Source organism: Egretta garzetta, unplaced genomic scaffold, assembly GCF_000687185.1.
Source record: "Egretta garzetta isolate BGI_Z169 unplaced genomic scaffold, ASM68718v1 scaffold377, whole genome shotgun sequence".
Lineage (NCBI taxonomy): Eukaryota > Metazoa > Chordata > Aves > Pelecaniformes > Ardeidae > Egretta > Egretta garzetta.
This window is the reverse complement of record NW_009260339.1, coordinates 339,711-355,663: the sequence shown is the minus strand read 5'-3', so window position 1 is coordinate 355,663 and position 15,953 is coordinate 339,711. Positions and strand designations below refer to the sequence as shown.

Sequence of the window (15,953 nt, the reverse complement as noted above, 5' to 3'; positions counted from 1 at the left end):
CAATATCAGTTTAGTTACATAGGAGGAAGGGGAGCCAAGTTAGACATCTTGTTCTGTTTATTTTCATGTTACTTCTGCATAATTGATAGCTATTCATAATTTAAGTTTATTTGACTCTGAATCTAGTCCTCTCTCCCTCAGTGTCCGGTTAAAATTGTTGTTTCCACAAGATTTGATGCAATGGATGCAGAGTTGAATTTCTACCTGGGTACAAAGTGAGGAAGTGCAATCTTGTCGTACAGCAAAAGCAACAAATTTTGTAGAAAAATATGATAAAGACTGTTGTAAAACTTTTATGTCCTGGGTATTCAATGTACACATGATTCTAAGGAAATCTTGTTGCTTTCTTGATCCTCTGATCTTGGACCTTAAAAAGGCAATCATAATCTTCTAACAACTTCAGGCTGGATTAAAATAATCTGACACAATTTCCTTAGCATCAGAGGACACATACCAGAAGATAATTTCAGACCAGCCATCCTGAGAACAGTTAAAGTGATATTATAAACTAAATAAGAAAATTTTCGTAGAAAAGGAATAAACACAAAAGGCTCCTACAACAAGACTCTCCACACAAGAAACCCAAACTACAATATATGAATTCTCTCACAATCCAGGGGGGAACAATAACGTACCGTGAAAGAGCAGGAAAGCCCAACACTCCTCAACACTGAAAAGCCTGCCTCCAAGCCACAAAACCCAGCTTAGCACTTGGGCCAAGTTCAGGAGCAGGAGGAGAATACAAGAATACTTTGGCACCATGCCAAAGAGTATCAGAACAATGATGCTACATCTAATTTGTATTTTCTGACTCCACCACTGCCCCATCCCAATTACTGTGGCAGTGACAGCTACGGGATGCCTATCATCCCTTGGCCTACTGCAGCAGCTGTAAATGCACTTCTCCAGTAATGCAAATATCAGCTGCATTTCTGAAGCGCTCGTCTGCTACTGCTTACAATGAGGTCATTGACACTGGAGCAGGATGAAACCAACCATGATAATTTTAGTGTTTGTTTATATATTGAAGCAAAATATCAGTTGCATCCTCAACCAGATACCCAAACAGAAACAGCTTGTACAAAAATAAGCTATGTAAGGCTATGGAAGAGAGACTTTCTCTCCACCAGCCTTTGCCCCAATGACGTATGTAACTTCTGTTACATTATCAGCAGCAGATAAACTGGACAAGGCAGAAAGACCTACGCAACAGTTACAGAATGAGCACCTCTAGCTGTACAGTGCTTTCTATTGCAAATGTGCTTTGAAGATTTAATTTAATTATTGCACCTGAGGTTTCCTATGTTTTTCTCGGGTAGAGAAGCTCACACACGATTGAAGTAGCACACTTCCTCTTCTTGGTTCCTTTGTGGCTTCACCAGTTCTACTAAGAAATTAAAATTTCTTATCTTCTGTACACCTTGAAGTTTTAATACAACCTACATATCCTATTAGAGTTTTCTATAGTCATTCGGCAGCAACACCAAAGATCTTATTGAAGCCTTGGTTACATAAAAAGATGTATGGGTGGAAAAAATTGCTTGGACTAAGGTCTGTGGTGACTGTACTCCCAACTTATTTCAAGTATTTTAGGGACTGAGAGGAGCAGAAATGTCATTTTTATGACTGAAGGTCTTTTCAATGATGAAAAGCTTAGGTAAAGCCTCCCTGCAGAGGGTCTCTGGACTTCCTTGATCTTCTCCGAGCTTTGCTCTACATTTGGATCACCCCCATGAAGAATTCTCTCTTCAGCATGTAACACCCAACTGTTTATGTATTTCAAAGAGATAGATGATTAGCGGCTTGTGTTTCAAAACTGGGCATTACTACAGTTTAGTAAAATACAGGACCAAAGGTTTCACTTGGCCTGAAACAGTGGAGGGACTGTCACACATCAGATGTGAAGCCTGGGCTCTTCTACTGGCAGCATGTGGAGCAGCCCCAGTGCAGCTGCAATGACACCAAGCCCACTGGAAGGATGCCACCCTAGAACAGTGTAAGCAGGGAATGAGCTGCTGTGTAAAGCAGCATTCATGTCCCATCTCCCAGAACTACAGGACATGATAAAGCAATGTTCTGCTCAAACCAGTGAAAGATACTTCCCTGGGTGTCAGAAGCAAAGATTCATGGAGACATATTATCGTTACCTGTTGTGGAATGCCAGAAGATGTACTCACAAAGGTTACAGGTCCAATGCTTGGGCCTCCAGTGATGCAGCAAGCAAGCACAGGGGTCTGACCAGAGGACTTGGCCACAGAAGCCATGAGTACCACCTCAGTGCTCCAGCTGGGTTCCAACCCTGGCTGCAGCCCCACGGGTCACTGGCTGATGTTGCACACAGGAATTTGGCAGCGTGTGCACTGCTGCTCAGCACTGTGGCCCCAGGAGACCTGCCCTCCCCCAGACATCTGGTCAGAGTTAGTCTTAAGAATCTAAAACTACTTTTGGCCTCAAATTCAGGCTTTTTAAACATATTGTTACGGATCTCAAACCAGCAGAAATGTTTACAGGCAGACCAGTTTTAAGGGCCGCATCTTGTTCAAACCAGCAGCTTGGTTTGGGTTTTTTGGTTTTGGTTGGTTTTTAAATCACAGAACCAATTTCCCGTAGGCAATCTGACTCCCCACCAGCAGGGACGGCCACATGATCTGGGTGCCCTGGAGATGTGAAACACACCTAGATTAATAAATGACACAGGCCTGGGACCAGTCTCTGGCAGCGAGGCCACCTGGCATAGAAACCAGCAGCTGCGTCCCAGCTGTGTACTGGGAATGGTCCCTGGTCCAAGCTCATTCCCAAACCCTGTCTGAGGATTGTTTGATGCTGTGTGAATTGGCTCATGGCAAGAACAGTGCCTGGTACCAACAACCATATGATACAGCCAGCCACATCCCTGTCCCTGAAAACATACCTTGGCACTATTTAATTTATTAGAAATACAGCCATTATAGCAACTGGGCCTGGGTTCAGCTGCCTGTTTCCCCCAGCTGGTTCATGCAGTCACTGAAAAGAGGAAACAATATTAACCCCACTGAAGCCTGCCCTATGTACACCACCCTGTGCAATACTGGGCTTGTTCAGAAGAATTGTAATGACGGAACAAGAAGGGGTTTCCTGTCTCTGCTCACAAGAGCTCTTCTTTCTTGTGACTTTGTACACCACAAGGGGGTCCGTATTTTCCCCACCTTCCCTCCTTCATTTTTATTAGCCTGAGGTCAGTGTAAAGGCATTGGCCAGCAACTGAATAAACAGCAATTTCTGGCTTAAATAGAGTCATCTCACACAGCCATAAAGGGAAATCATACTAAAAAGAAAAAGGAAACCATTGCCAGGATAATGCTTTGGAGGAACACAACAGTTGGCTTGCAAATTAGGAACCTGCCTGCAAACACTGGCGGTATCATTCACTTCTGGAAGAATACCATTGAGCCTGAGGTGTCAATACATGCACACACACAGCTTTTTGAAAACATCGTTTGCACTTTTTAATCCACATGCAAAACTCAAACACAGATCACTAAGCAGTTACCCATGTCATTTGCTTTTCCCACATGCAGAATTTTTGTCAAAATGGTTATTTATCTACTTCTCCCACATCACTTTATACACAAAAACACTTGCCTACATAGTTAACAGTCCTGGTTTTGTGATTAAGAGCTGAATAACAATCACCTTGTTTCAAAAAAAAAAAAAAAAAAAAGACAAAACACCTTTGTCTCTTTAAACATCTAAAAATGCTTGTTCATCTCAAAAACTGCACATGAACACAAGCTCAGTTTTAGAGCAAGCCAAAGACCATGGGAGACACTGACTGAGGCAGACCAAGCCATTTGTTAGGTTTATCCAAGCTTCCTGCTGGCAACTTCAGCATCTGCAGTCCCTGGGCCATTTGTTCAGACATGTTCACACCTTGTAAAAAGCAGACAACGATGCTCCTTCCTGACTCCTCAAAAAAAGAGTTTTTAAATCATCAGGTTTTTAGAAGGGTGCATATAAGCTGTGACCAAAAGCATGCTGTGGATGAAACTAGTTCGGGATGGAGACCTCTTGGGTTGGTTTCCAGTTAATGACATCTTAAGGGAATCCTCACCAAAGTTCTCTCTTATCTGCCAAAAAGCCTACTGGGAAGGAGGGAAAGGAAGAGTAAAGCATTCTAAATCACAGAGGAGCTTTCAGAATCCAGATAAAGTTCATGCATTTTCAGGCACTACAGCATGTAAATTTTGTTTAAACAATTGGTACATTCACTGAAATATCAGTACATACAGCACCCTTTCCCTGCTGCTTTCTCTGGTGTCTAATATGGCTTAGCCATAGCATTTGAGGAAAAGTTAACTGCCAGAAACCTAAGGACCATGACGGTCCACCTGCATTTATAGAATTTCTTGTTTAACAAAAAAATCCTACCTTTGCTTTTAATCTTCCACTCCAAAATCAACATTTTGGAACTGAATTAGCAGTACAAGCTACTGTGGATTTCCTACCTCCCTGCTGGTCACGCTCTCCCCCACCATACAAGCAACCATAAAGAGCATACGAAGGGGAAGATGAGATGCCAAACCACAGAGGTCCCACATGTCCCACAGAGCAACATCCACAGCCATGCAGCCTGCAGAAATCCTGCCTGCAGTGGGGCTGAGAGTGCGTCCCTGCAACAGCCCATCACACCCAATGGGGCTCCCCATCTGCCGGTGCAATGGAGCTCAGGCTGCCTCAGGACTTCAAGCGTTGCAGCAAGCTCTCCAAAGTTCCATGTGCTTTCGCTTTTTGGCGACAAACCTAGCAACAACCTAGCAATCGGGGAGACCTGATTGCGGCCTTCCAGTACCTAAAGGGGGCCTATAGGAAAGATGGGGAACGTCTTTTTAGTAGGGCCAGCTGTGTTAGGACAAGGGGAAATGGTTTTAAACTAGAACAGGGTAGGTTCAGGCTAGAGGTAAGGAAGAAATTTTTTACAATGAGGGTGGTAAAACACTGGAACAGGTTGCCCAGAGAGGTAGTGGAGGCCCCATCCCTGGAAACATTCAAGGCCAGGTTGGATGGGGCTCTGAGCAATCTGATCTAGTTAGCAGTGTCCCTGCTCACTGCAGGGGGGTTGGACTAGATGACCACTAGTGGTCCCTTCCAACCCTAAACATTCTATGATTCTATGATTCTAACAACCGGAATCAGAGTGTGAACCTGAAGGTTCAGCAAGTGTTTGTATGAGACTGAATGGATGTCCCTGCTGAAGTCTGGCAGGATCATTTACTAGTTGATGTTTTGAAGGCATGATGATGGATTCATCTATTCCCACTCATTTACTGGCAGTTGCAGAAATTAATGAGAAGAGATTTGTTTACAAAGTCCGATTCATTTCCTGAAGGGAAGAGAGTGCACTCTTCTTTGGAAATGGATTAGCACCTAAATACTGTGTAAACAACCCCTGCTACATAACACACTAGGCCAAGTACAGTGGGTCTACCACCCACTGGAGTCAATATGCTTAAGCTAACTCCTTCCCTTGCTTTCTCTTGCCTGAAGAAATCCAGCATATGTCCACTCTTAGCCACCAATGGTAGCTAATGCAGTCTCAAAAACTCCTATTACTCATGATTTCAGATGCAACACGATCTAGAAAACATGAGGTAATATCATGCAGGCTTTTGCTCGTCAGCCAGTGCTAAAAGCCTCAGCTGCTAAGGCACCACACAGACTGGTCCAGGCAAGGCTCTTGGTAGACCTGACACGCAGTTTTGAAGCTTAATTATAGTTATTCTGACTGAATGGGACATAAAATAGGGCTCAGTGGAACAGAATAAAATGCATCATTTCACTGCAGCAAAAAGCATCAACTTCTTAATTCCAGTCATTAAATATCTTTAGTCCAGGCCTAGAGTACAGTAAAGTCAAAGGTGTCAATTTTGACTCGACAGATGCATTATCTTTTCTCCCTCCCCCCTCAGCACAATTAATGTTGAACCAACTTTAGTCCTCTCTTCCCCATGTCAGTGCTACTGCACTGCCCTATTTCGATCTCTGTTTTTTAGGACAGGCAGAAGCAGATACTGATAAAGTAAACCATTACTATGGCATATTAAAAGCATAGAGATCATTCATCTCCAGAAGTCAAACGCAGGGCTCTTCAGCAAAGGCCCTTCCACCTCCCCTTTTGCTCCTGGCAGGCAGAAAGCAGGCTACACTGAGGCTGCTGCCTGACCAAGGACTCCTGTGCCACCGGCGTTTGAAGCAATGGGACCAACAGGACAGTAGTAGGCACGAGGGTTGTATGCCTGATGCTGGATAACAGCATAGGCATGAGCTTTCCTACTGGGCTTCCAGTAATTGCAGAAGTGCGTTAAGCCTTTGACAACAGCTTACAGCTGGCAGAGCTGCTGAAACGGCCAGTGAAGCAAAAGCATGATTTGTAAGTTCAGCCAAGACATCATGTAGAGGGATCTCCTCTGCCACCAGAATGCTGCGGCTGTCTTTAGTCAACCCCTCATGCAGGAGAAGCTAGGCTGGACCATAGGCTATGTCCTTACCATCAAAGCAGAAATAGTCTCCTTGGAAATTCTACTTTCATTCTGTTCCATGAATGTGGTGCTGCAAAACATGAGGTCTTTGCAATGTCAATTTGAACCACTCACTGGATGACTCCATTGCCCACCTTTGCTCTAGCAGAACACAGAGCTGAGAGGGGAGGACAGAATTTCCCTGTATCAAACAGGAAAACAGGGATGGAGTGGGGGAATGAGAAGACACAGCTTAATAACACTAATGATCAAGAAGAAAATATGTAAAGTAAGGATAATTCAGCACAAAAGCAAAATGAGTGCAAACTAGTTGGAAATAAGATGTGAGCTGTTATTTCCAGTTTCACAGCACAGATTCCTTAAAGTTTCCAACATACAAAAGGGGGCAAAATACTTAATGAGGACCTGTCTCTTAAAAGGGATTACATTACATAGTTTTCTGAGATAAGGAGCAATTGTATTAAATGAAAAGGCAATCCCTTCTGGATCTTTGTGTAATGAACTGGCCTGGAAACATGCATATAGGCAAATAGCTTATAGAATATTGAGTTGAGCACTTGACCTTGCAGCGTCAGCTGACATCTGCAATGAAAGAAACCTCTGTGTAGATGTTCTCAGAGAAGCATCCAAATCGGAGGAGACATCTATAAAATAAGCTTTGCTGTACTGCTTCAGAAAGGCTAAACAGCGACAAGAAGGAAAGCAGCAGAACAGACTAATTTTCAGTGCTCTCCTGCTTCACCTTATCTTGCATCACAATAAACCTACTGGATTTCCTCTTTCAGTCACATTCTGTATGGTTTTTATTCCAAGCCCCAGACAAGCAAAATAGCATGGAAGTTGGAGACTGTTGGTACATACATATCTAAGTCTTGAAATTATATGTACCATTGCTCTGAACGAACAGCAAAACCCTCTCTCATCTCCCATCCTCTAGCATGCATTAGCTTATGTTTTTGCTATACCTTATTAGCTTTTAAGCTAAAGTAAAAGCTTTAGCACCGACTTATGACTAGACCTTATTAGAGCTTTAAAAAAAAAAAAAAAAAAAGCTGTTTACTTTAAGACCCTAAAGTACTCCACATGGCAGATGCACCACCTGCTTAAGAATACAATTAAGTCTTTATTTGCTATTATAAGTGAATTTGAAGCCGAAGGTAAATCTACCAAATTTGCAATCAATGAGATTTTGCACCTCCAGCAGTACCTGTCATGTTCTAAACACCGGCAAGGATCTTCTCTCCATATCCCTTCAAGACAGGGCACCGTATTTGCTCTATCACCTGAATCCAGATAATTCTAATCCAGGTAATTCAAACTGGTGGCAAAATAGGCCAATTCACATTAGGACAGCCTTTTCTCAGATTTCTCTCTGCAGGACTCAACTCCTAAGGAAGCTGCTATTACAGACTTGTAAAGGTCAAAATCATTGCCTTCTGGGGCTGATCGATCACTACCATTATTTCAAAAACCTGCTAAGAACATCGATCTTTTACCTCACAGTAAGAGGGAATGGTACAGGATTTGGAGAATAAAAGACAACATTAGATCAAACTTCTCTGTAAACTTGGCAGCAGAACAGCAGTGCTCTTCTACCCAGAACTGTGCTTTGGCATTGCCTTCGATTCAGTGCTCAAAACCTTAAGAGTTCCCTGAAAAACTTAATTTAAGTGGTGAATACACATGGTATGACAAGCAAAGCCCATATGTTCAAAGTCTGGCCAAGGTTAGTTACACAACGCTATTTCCTGCAGCCTGACTAAGAGAAAAATTAAAACACCACTTTTTTTTAAACCCAGCCTCCACAACTGTTCTCCCTCTTATGAGGATGAAGGCTGGATTTTGTCTATCTAAAATTTCAGCACAGTCTAATTTGCAAAATTTAGTACCTGCTTTCTGATAGCCAAATATCCATTTTTACCATTATTTATGTGCAGTTTCAAGCCATCAGGCACGCAGACCGTGACATATGAAGAACCCTGAGAGATACATATGGTTTCATGATTATGTAAAGCTCCCTCCCTGGAGGGCTGCCTGGTAAACTTGCCCTCTCCTGCTTCTTTCACAAAATTGTCCTTTTTGTTCTCCAGGCTTACTCCAGCCACTTGCTCAACCTGTTTGTTGGGGTAACTTGACATTCCTGTGCAGATGTTTGGTTTATAATTTTCTCATTTACTGTGTTTCATACTTCACCTCACAAAAGTATAAAGACGGAAGTTTTCTCTTTCCTAAAACGACCCATGCAGGACAAGGTTCTGCAACAGATTATGCTAGGGACTAGTGCAATTCTCATCAAATCCCTGGGTAAATACATGCAGACACTGGCAGAGTTTTATACAAAACCACTCATATTTGACAGGTGTGTGACAGAAGCACCATGGGCAAGGCAATTGAACGTGGCTTCTGGGGTGCTTTTATGTGAATGGCCTTCCAACATCCGAGAGGTTATAGGGCACAGAACACAGTGATGTACAGAAGATAACTTGTGCAAAAACCAGTTGCTTTCCTTTGGGCACTGCACATGATTTACGAAGTTTTTAGAGCTCTCGAGCACAGGAGGAGTGCATGCCTGCATTACGCCCTCCCATTTTCTCCTTCCCCTGTGTTCCCTGAGCCACCAAGTATATTCTGACTTCTTTTAAGACTGTTACAAACTACATTTTACAAAACTCGTGCCACTTCCGAGCAGTTCTCTTGCATGTATTATCACACAGCTGAAAGATGTTGCTGGGAAACCTGTCCACAGATACCATGCAGGAACCAGTGCAGCTGGAGAGGGGGAAAAAAAACCCCAAAGAGTCTGCCTCAATAACCAAAATACTATAAGGTAGGTCAAACAAGCTACTGACATATTTCTGTTGTGCTACAACTTCACATGCTATTTGAAACCTTTAGTCCACTAAGTGACCCTCAATGAAAGGCCAGTCTTATTGAACCAGTCTGGTAGCTTCAAAACTGTTGCAATTCCTTTATTTTAAGGTATTGCAGCCATTTAACGCTGTAGCATCACTGCCTCCTCTAGCCATCTTTTGCTTTAGCAGAAAAACCAAGTTTCCTGCAACAATACATTTTTAGTTATATGCCAGCTCTGTGCTGCACATACTCCATAGCCAGCATTTGTTTTTCTTCCAGGGGCCGCAGGGCACACACAGAGGTGGCATTGTGCAGTGCCCTCTCAGCGAGGAACGTTGTTCAGCTGCAGAACTGGAGAGACTGCAGGGGAAGGTCTGACAGATACAAGACGCACTGATGAGAGATCCAGTCTCTGTGTAAGCAGATGCCAGTGAAATTAAGACGGGGTCAGGGAAGACAAGAAAAATGAGAACGGGTTAATGTGGGAGGCGGATGCGCCATCCTGAAACTTGCCACAACTCAAGAGCGTTGTTAGCAACTGGTGGAAAAAGAGGCTACCATAAGGCAGACAGAAGGTGTATTAAGTAGCTCTTCTTATTCCAAATAAAGCTGGTAAGACAAGATACATGCACCTACACCTTTTATATAAAAAACAATCTCTAAAACAGAGAGGAAAGTAAAAACCACTGCATCTCTGACTCCAAATGCTCAAGCACCTAATGTTCCACTCTATTTTGATGCCTAATTGCGCTGCTGAAGCTGGGTCCGTACAAGTCATGGTCCAAGACACGTCATACCACATTTTTTGCAGCTGCGACCTTGCAGTTAAGACATAAACTTAATACAACTGCACAAGTTGCAGCAGTTTGTGCATTGACCTACATGAGCGAGCAGTTGCAGGACAGCTCAGATCAGAAAGACAAGGCTAAACATTAGTGCTCTAAATCTTTAACACTTAAGTACACGGGGGAGAGCATCGTAAGGCAAGGTATATATAAGGTTTGGCAAACTTCAGCAAGTCATCTTCAGATGGTACAAAGTGGTACAGGGAGTTAAAAAAAAACAAAACCAAACATTGCAAGGTTTCCCACAAGTTACTAAGTAGAGTTTATCAACCCCCACAAGTACGCAGCAAAACATTTTATGTGCTAGTCCCAGGATTTTGGCATCTCAACAGGATACATGTTAGTCAAATCAGGAACAGTTACTTTTCAACATCTGCAAAAAATTCTGATTCCAAGAGCTTTTGGACCTCCTGTCTTCTCTTAAACCTCTTGCCAGCATCCACTTCTTTCACTCAACCAGCCAGCACTAACCTCCACCCTGAGCTTTAGTCCAAACTCCGTCATCAAGTTGCAACACATCCAATTAGTTTAAAAAAATTCAGAGCAAACAAGTTGCATCTACAGCAACAGGTCTCTTACAAACCTTTGCACTGTTAATGTAGAGTTCCTTCATTTCCCCTCAACAATTTTATCGGTGACTGATGTTTTTATCAAAATTTAAAGAACCTTCAGGCAGGGACAAGTCTTTTTACACCTGCAAAGAACATCCGCACCTTCAACTACTGCTCATGCTGCAATAACCTGGGTGTGAAACCTACAGGCTTAGACTGATAAACATACACAGACAACATCAAAACCAGTTCTCACACTGCCTGCACTACTTCTGCGAACCAACAGCCACACACAAAGTCGAGCAGCCACCAGTGACATAATCCTGTGCTTAGATGAGAATTACAAACCTGTACAGTTGGGCAAACCAATCACTTTCTACCAGTCCACCACTGGAGAAAGGAAACCCAACAGAGTTTACCAAGGGTCTGTGGTTCCTCGCAGCCTGCCTGGATGCAGCACTGAATGAAGAATCCCACCTTTCCATTAGAGGTATTTCACAGACATGCACTGTAATGCTATATATACACTTTATGGTCCAGATCTGGACAAGAACCACAAGGAGCAAAAGACTGCTTCTCATATATCTAAGGGTGGAAAGATCACACTTCTCCATACTAGAAGGCATGTCAGCAGGACGCCAAAGACAACCCCCACACTTTTTGTCACATATTGCACATTCCCATTCCTAGTTCACCATTAGTTCAGCAAAGTTGAGATTTCATCTACACAAGAGGGTCGTTCATTTTTTGTACCCTCTAAAAAAGCTGCTAGTTAGCATACCCAGGAAACAAGCTTTGGACAACAGCTTAAGTGCACATCTACATTTAAAAACCTCAAACTGTAAACCAAACCTAGTAATACAAGCTCTGCACAGTTTTCCCTATGTGAGATGAAGACACTAATATGAACATACATGACAAACAGGCTGGGCTCACAGTGATCCATACAAAGAAGCCAAGACATCTCAGTTCAAAAGGAACTTAAGATGACACAAGGTAGTGGAGAAGACAAAGGTGTCTCTTCCCTTATTTAAAAAAAAAAAATCCTATGGCATAAATATTGTTTTTCTTCTAGGTTTTGTCACCTTCTAGCAGACTAGAATAGAATGCCTGGTTTTTTAAAAAAAAAAAAAAATTTTGACAATTTTGAGTTAACCATGAAAGCTTTTACCTCCCATGAATACTTTAAAGAGACCAGTTCTTGACTGCAACACCTACATTTCCAAGGTCTGTAGCATGGAAGTGAGCACAGAACTCCCACCCAAATGGGTGCACAGACTAGAGTTTGTAATTACCAGGAAAGCTGCCTACACCAGCACACATCTAACATTTTCCTTACCTACAATATAGCTCGTGGAAAAAAAAAAAAGATGGCTAGTGGCAAAGTGCAGATTCACCACGATGACTCCTAGCCCCCTCCTGCCAGTCTTGCACGGTGACACACGATCAGCACATTGGAAACCCAGCTGAATTAGCACTCACATCACTTGGCAGGCTCTTGAGAAACACAGAAGTGTGCCAACAGCAAGCAGAACTGCTTGCACTGGAAGCTGGGTGAGTCAGTGCCCCTCTCCCACCATATACCCATGCTCAGGTAAGATTAATGACACTAAATCTTCTTTGGAGCACAGAGTTAGATATGTCTGAACTTGACATGCCAGTGACCTACTTTCCAGACATGCCCAACACCAACATCTCCCTCTGAAGGCAACAAAAGACAAAGACACTCAGCAATTTTGAAATGGTAGCACATGCTTTTAACACACAGGAAGCTGAAGATGACTTAGGGCCAGCTGTGTACATTACGAAAATCCCACTTTAGCTTCATGTGTAGCACCTAGGGCATTCAATGCTATGGATCACTCAAGACTTTACACCTTTGGGTATATGTGTCTTAATTCCACCCATTTGCTGGCAGGCAAAACTGAACGGCTGAAAGCTAATAATTTCTTTCTTATATCCCTCCTGCATCAGATTTATACATTCTTGGATAACAAATGCTGTCACTCCTTTAACTCTCACCTGCCTAGACAGGTGCATCTCTTTTCTTTAGAAGAAAAACACAAAATAAAATTCCATTTTATCTCTCCTGATGCACACCAGTTATACTGTAAAAAGATAGACTCAATCTATCTTGCCTAGTAAGGAAAGAGCCAAATTAACTAAGATTAGGAAGCAATGCACATCGCTCAACTAACACGACTGGATTCAGAAGAGAAAATATGCAGAGCATACAGGTGATGTGCACTGAAAAGAAACTCCAACCTTGCAGGTTATGTAGAGTTTAGATAATCTAGTCAAATATGTAAACACCCCCTGAGATTCCTTCTTTCCCCCTCTATGCCATTCTTTATAAGGAATAACCACACTCTCTATTATTACCTAGTTTTCATTTTATTTCTTAAAATAGGTGCATGTATGTGCTACAAATACAACAATTCAGGGCTATATAATGCATGACTATGTCTACAAGCTATAGCTGAAACCACTTCCGTGTCTTTTAAAATCTGATAACACCACTGGTGCCATACAAACTAGAGACTAGAGACCAAGCTCCTGCTTTGAAGGGTTTACAGGTATAGAGCCACATCATGCACTAAATAAAACCTTTAAAGCAGTACCTAGTTGTCGTGTATGTTAAGACTGCTAGCACTTCAGCAATGATATGTTCAGCCATTAACCATCAAACCAACAGAGAACTCCTCTCGGTCTCCAGAAGACCCGTCCTCCCCAGCTAGAGGCAAGTACTGGAAATGGCAAGTTGTTCCAGCTGAAGCTCTCTGCAAAAGTTTCAGAGCATTTCTCTCATATAAGCAGTACATATCACAGTCTGGGAAACATGGCCAAAACTCGCTTATTTGGCTAACAAGTAAAGAGACAGATAGCATCTCCATAACCGTCCTTTGCAGTTTCCAGGAATCTCCACATTCCAAGGCCATTAACCAATCATGTCAACACTAATACTAGAAGGCAGGTCCAAGCAGGAAAAGGTACCGTAAGGATCTGCACAAGCATAACCATAAGCCACAGGTATTGAAAGTCTGGCAGACTATGCTTCCACCCCAGCTATACTGAAACCTCCAAGTTTGACTCCCAACCTGCTATCCCTTCCAAATAAGCTTTAGACTCTGAACCTTTTAATTACAATAAAAATGCCAATGCAGGCGGAAAATGAAAGAAAAAGCAATCAATCAACATCTTCATGCCTAAAGAAATAAAAGGCACTATCATGGCTTACAGCATCTCAAAGACACTGCAAACCAGCCCCACAAGCAGACAAATTACTCGATTAGTGCCTTTAAACAGAAAATAGCCTGGGAACCTCCAGACTTACTACAGTATTTTAATGTCCGTAGAGCTATCCTGCATCACCAGCAAAACTTCAGACATCTATCAGCAAATATAGGAGCAAATTTCTTTATCTGGTTTCATCAGCAAGCAGGACCTAACTGACCTACACCAGGGGTTTGCTGTAGGATGGGAAGGAAGAGGGATGGTTGCTCACAAACCAGCGAGTTTCTTAGTGTGAAACCCCTGGTTTCCGCTTCACCACTTGTTTCTTGAACCTGACATCTCAGTTATTAGTGAAACAAAGATCTCTGATCAATCGCTTTCTCTACATAAAAACACCAACTTGGAGCACCAACCTAGTCTCAAGAACTCATACCTGCTAAACCAGCAGAAGCTACTTAATTGTTCCAAGGTGGGGGCAAGAGGCAGACATTGAGAGAGACACCTATATGTGAGCAAATGAATTTCAGGAACACTTTCTTACAGCTAAAAAGAATTGGCTGAGCAAGGCTAGCAAGCTACAGTGAGCCAAAACACACGCAAGCTTTATTCAGCTTCACAACAAATACATAAAAAATGTAAAGGCAATAAAATGGTGAGCATGTAACAATGTAAAACTCTGCTTAAAGTCCCACTGACAGTGTACCTGTTTTACATAGCTCAATTTCTCTTGCTATGAGGCATGAAAGTTCACTTGGAGACCACAATTTAGATGAACTTAAATTTGCACATATTTGACAACTAGCTGAAAACTAACTTACAGTGAGGACAAAGACAAGATGAAAGAAATACTGCTAGTTTTCCAGAAAGCTAACAGAGACATAAAAGCAGACACTCAACAGGATAACAGGCATCCAAGAGAAACAGTCCACCAAAAAAACCTAGAGAATCAAAACATATTCACACATCAGTCAACATTTGTCTTTCAAGCTGGGGACACAGATTACACCATGCACCCGAGTTGCAAAAAAAACTCCACTTAAAGCAATTATTTATGGACTCTGTAAGAAAAATAAGCTCTTACTTTAAAGGCGGGCACCTTCGGGATGGAGTTTTGGAGCTCCAGCTGCAGGGCTGAATTAAGTTTGAGCTCTTTCAGAAGAGAGAGTGCTGCCTCTGGGCAGCCTCAGACCCTGCACAGCCCAGCTAAACAGCCTGAAAACATTCTCCTCTTTGGCAGCTGTACAACACGGGATTGAACTCCAAGATCTTATCACTGATACATGGTATTTTTAACCAATTACCAGGAAACGTTTGGAAAGGGGAAACAGGAACCAAAACTGCTGTTTTAGCCAATGCCACCGCAATCTTTAGGCAAGGTCAAAGATCTCCACAGCAATCCTTGTGATGAAAGTGATCTCAAATCCCATTTTACCCGCATTAAGAGAAGTCACTCAAGTCCTGCAAGTTCCAGCAGCGCCCCAGCCCACTCACTGCCCTGACCCACATGGCGATGGAGGAGGAGATGGACACCAAGCTGGACACCCCTGCCCCAAGCTCCAGGACCAGATGCAGCTGTCTAAAGCAATGTCCCTATGCTGGACCACCGCAACCCACTGAGGCTTGCCTGGATTCTGGTGGTGAAGTCTACAGTCACAGCAGTGATGGTGGTGGTCCATTGCCACCATCACTCACCGGTGATGGTGGTGGACCACCACCACAGGACCCACCGCAGGTCCACCACCACCACCACCATCACCGACGAGTGATGGTGGAGGTAACAGACCACCACCGCGGCCCCACAGGACCTGCGGACGCCCGCTCCCGGTACCTGTCCTCGGAGACGCTGATGACCCCATCCTCCTTGGGCACTATCGCTGCCATGTTCCCCCCCTCCTGCGAGCCCTCCACTTTGTTGAGCAGGAGGGGCTTGCGAGTCAGCGCCTTGGGCTGAGGCT

At 43.1% G+C, this 15,953-nt stretch overlaps 1 protein-coding gene across 1 annotated transcript in view; it reads right to left on the bottom strand.

Annotated features, from left to right (window-relative positions):
• WDFY2 (WD repeat and FYVE domain containing 2) overlaps positions 1–15,953 on the bottom strand; it is a 66,447-nt gene that overhangs the window by 48,798 nt on the left and 1,696 nt on the right. The window contains exon 2 of the mRNA XM_009642614.2: positions 15,827–15,951. Coding sequence (XP_009640909.2) covers positions 15,827–15,951 — 125 coding nt within the window. The remainder of the gene's footprint in view (positions 1–15,826; positions 15,952–15,953) is intronic.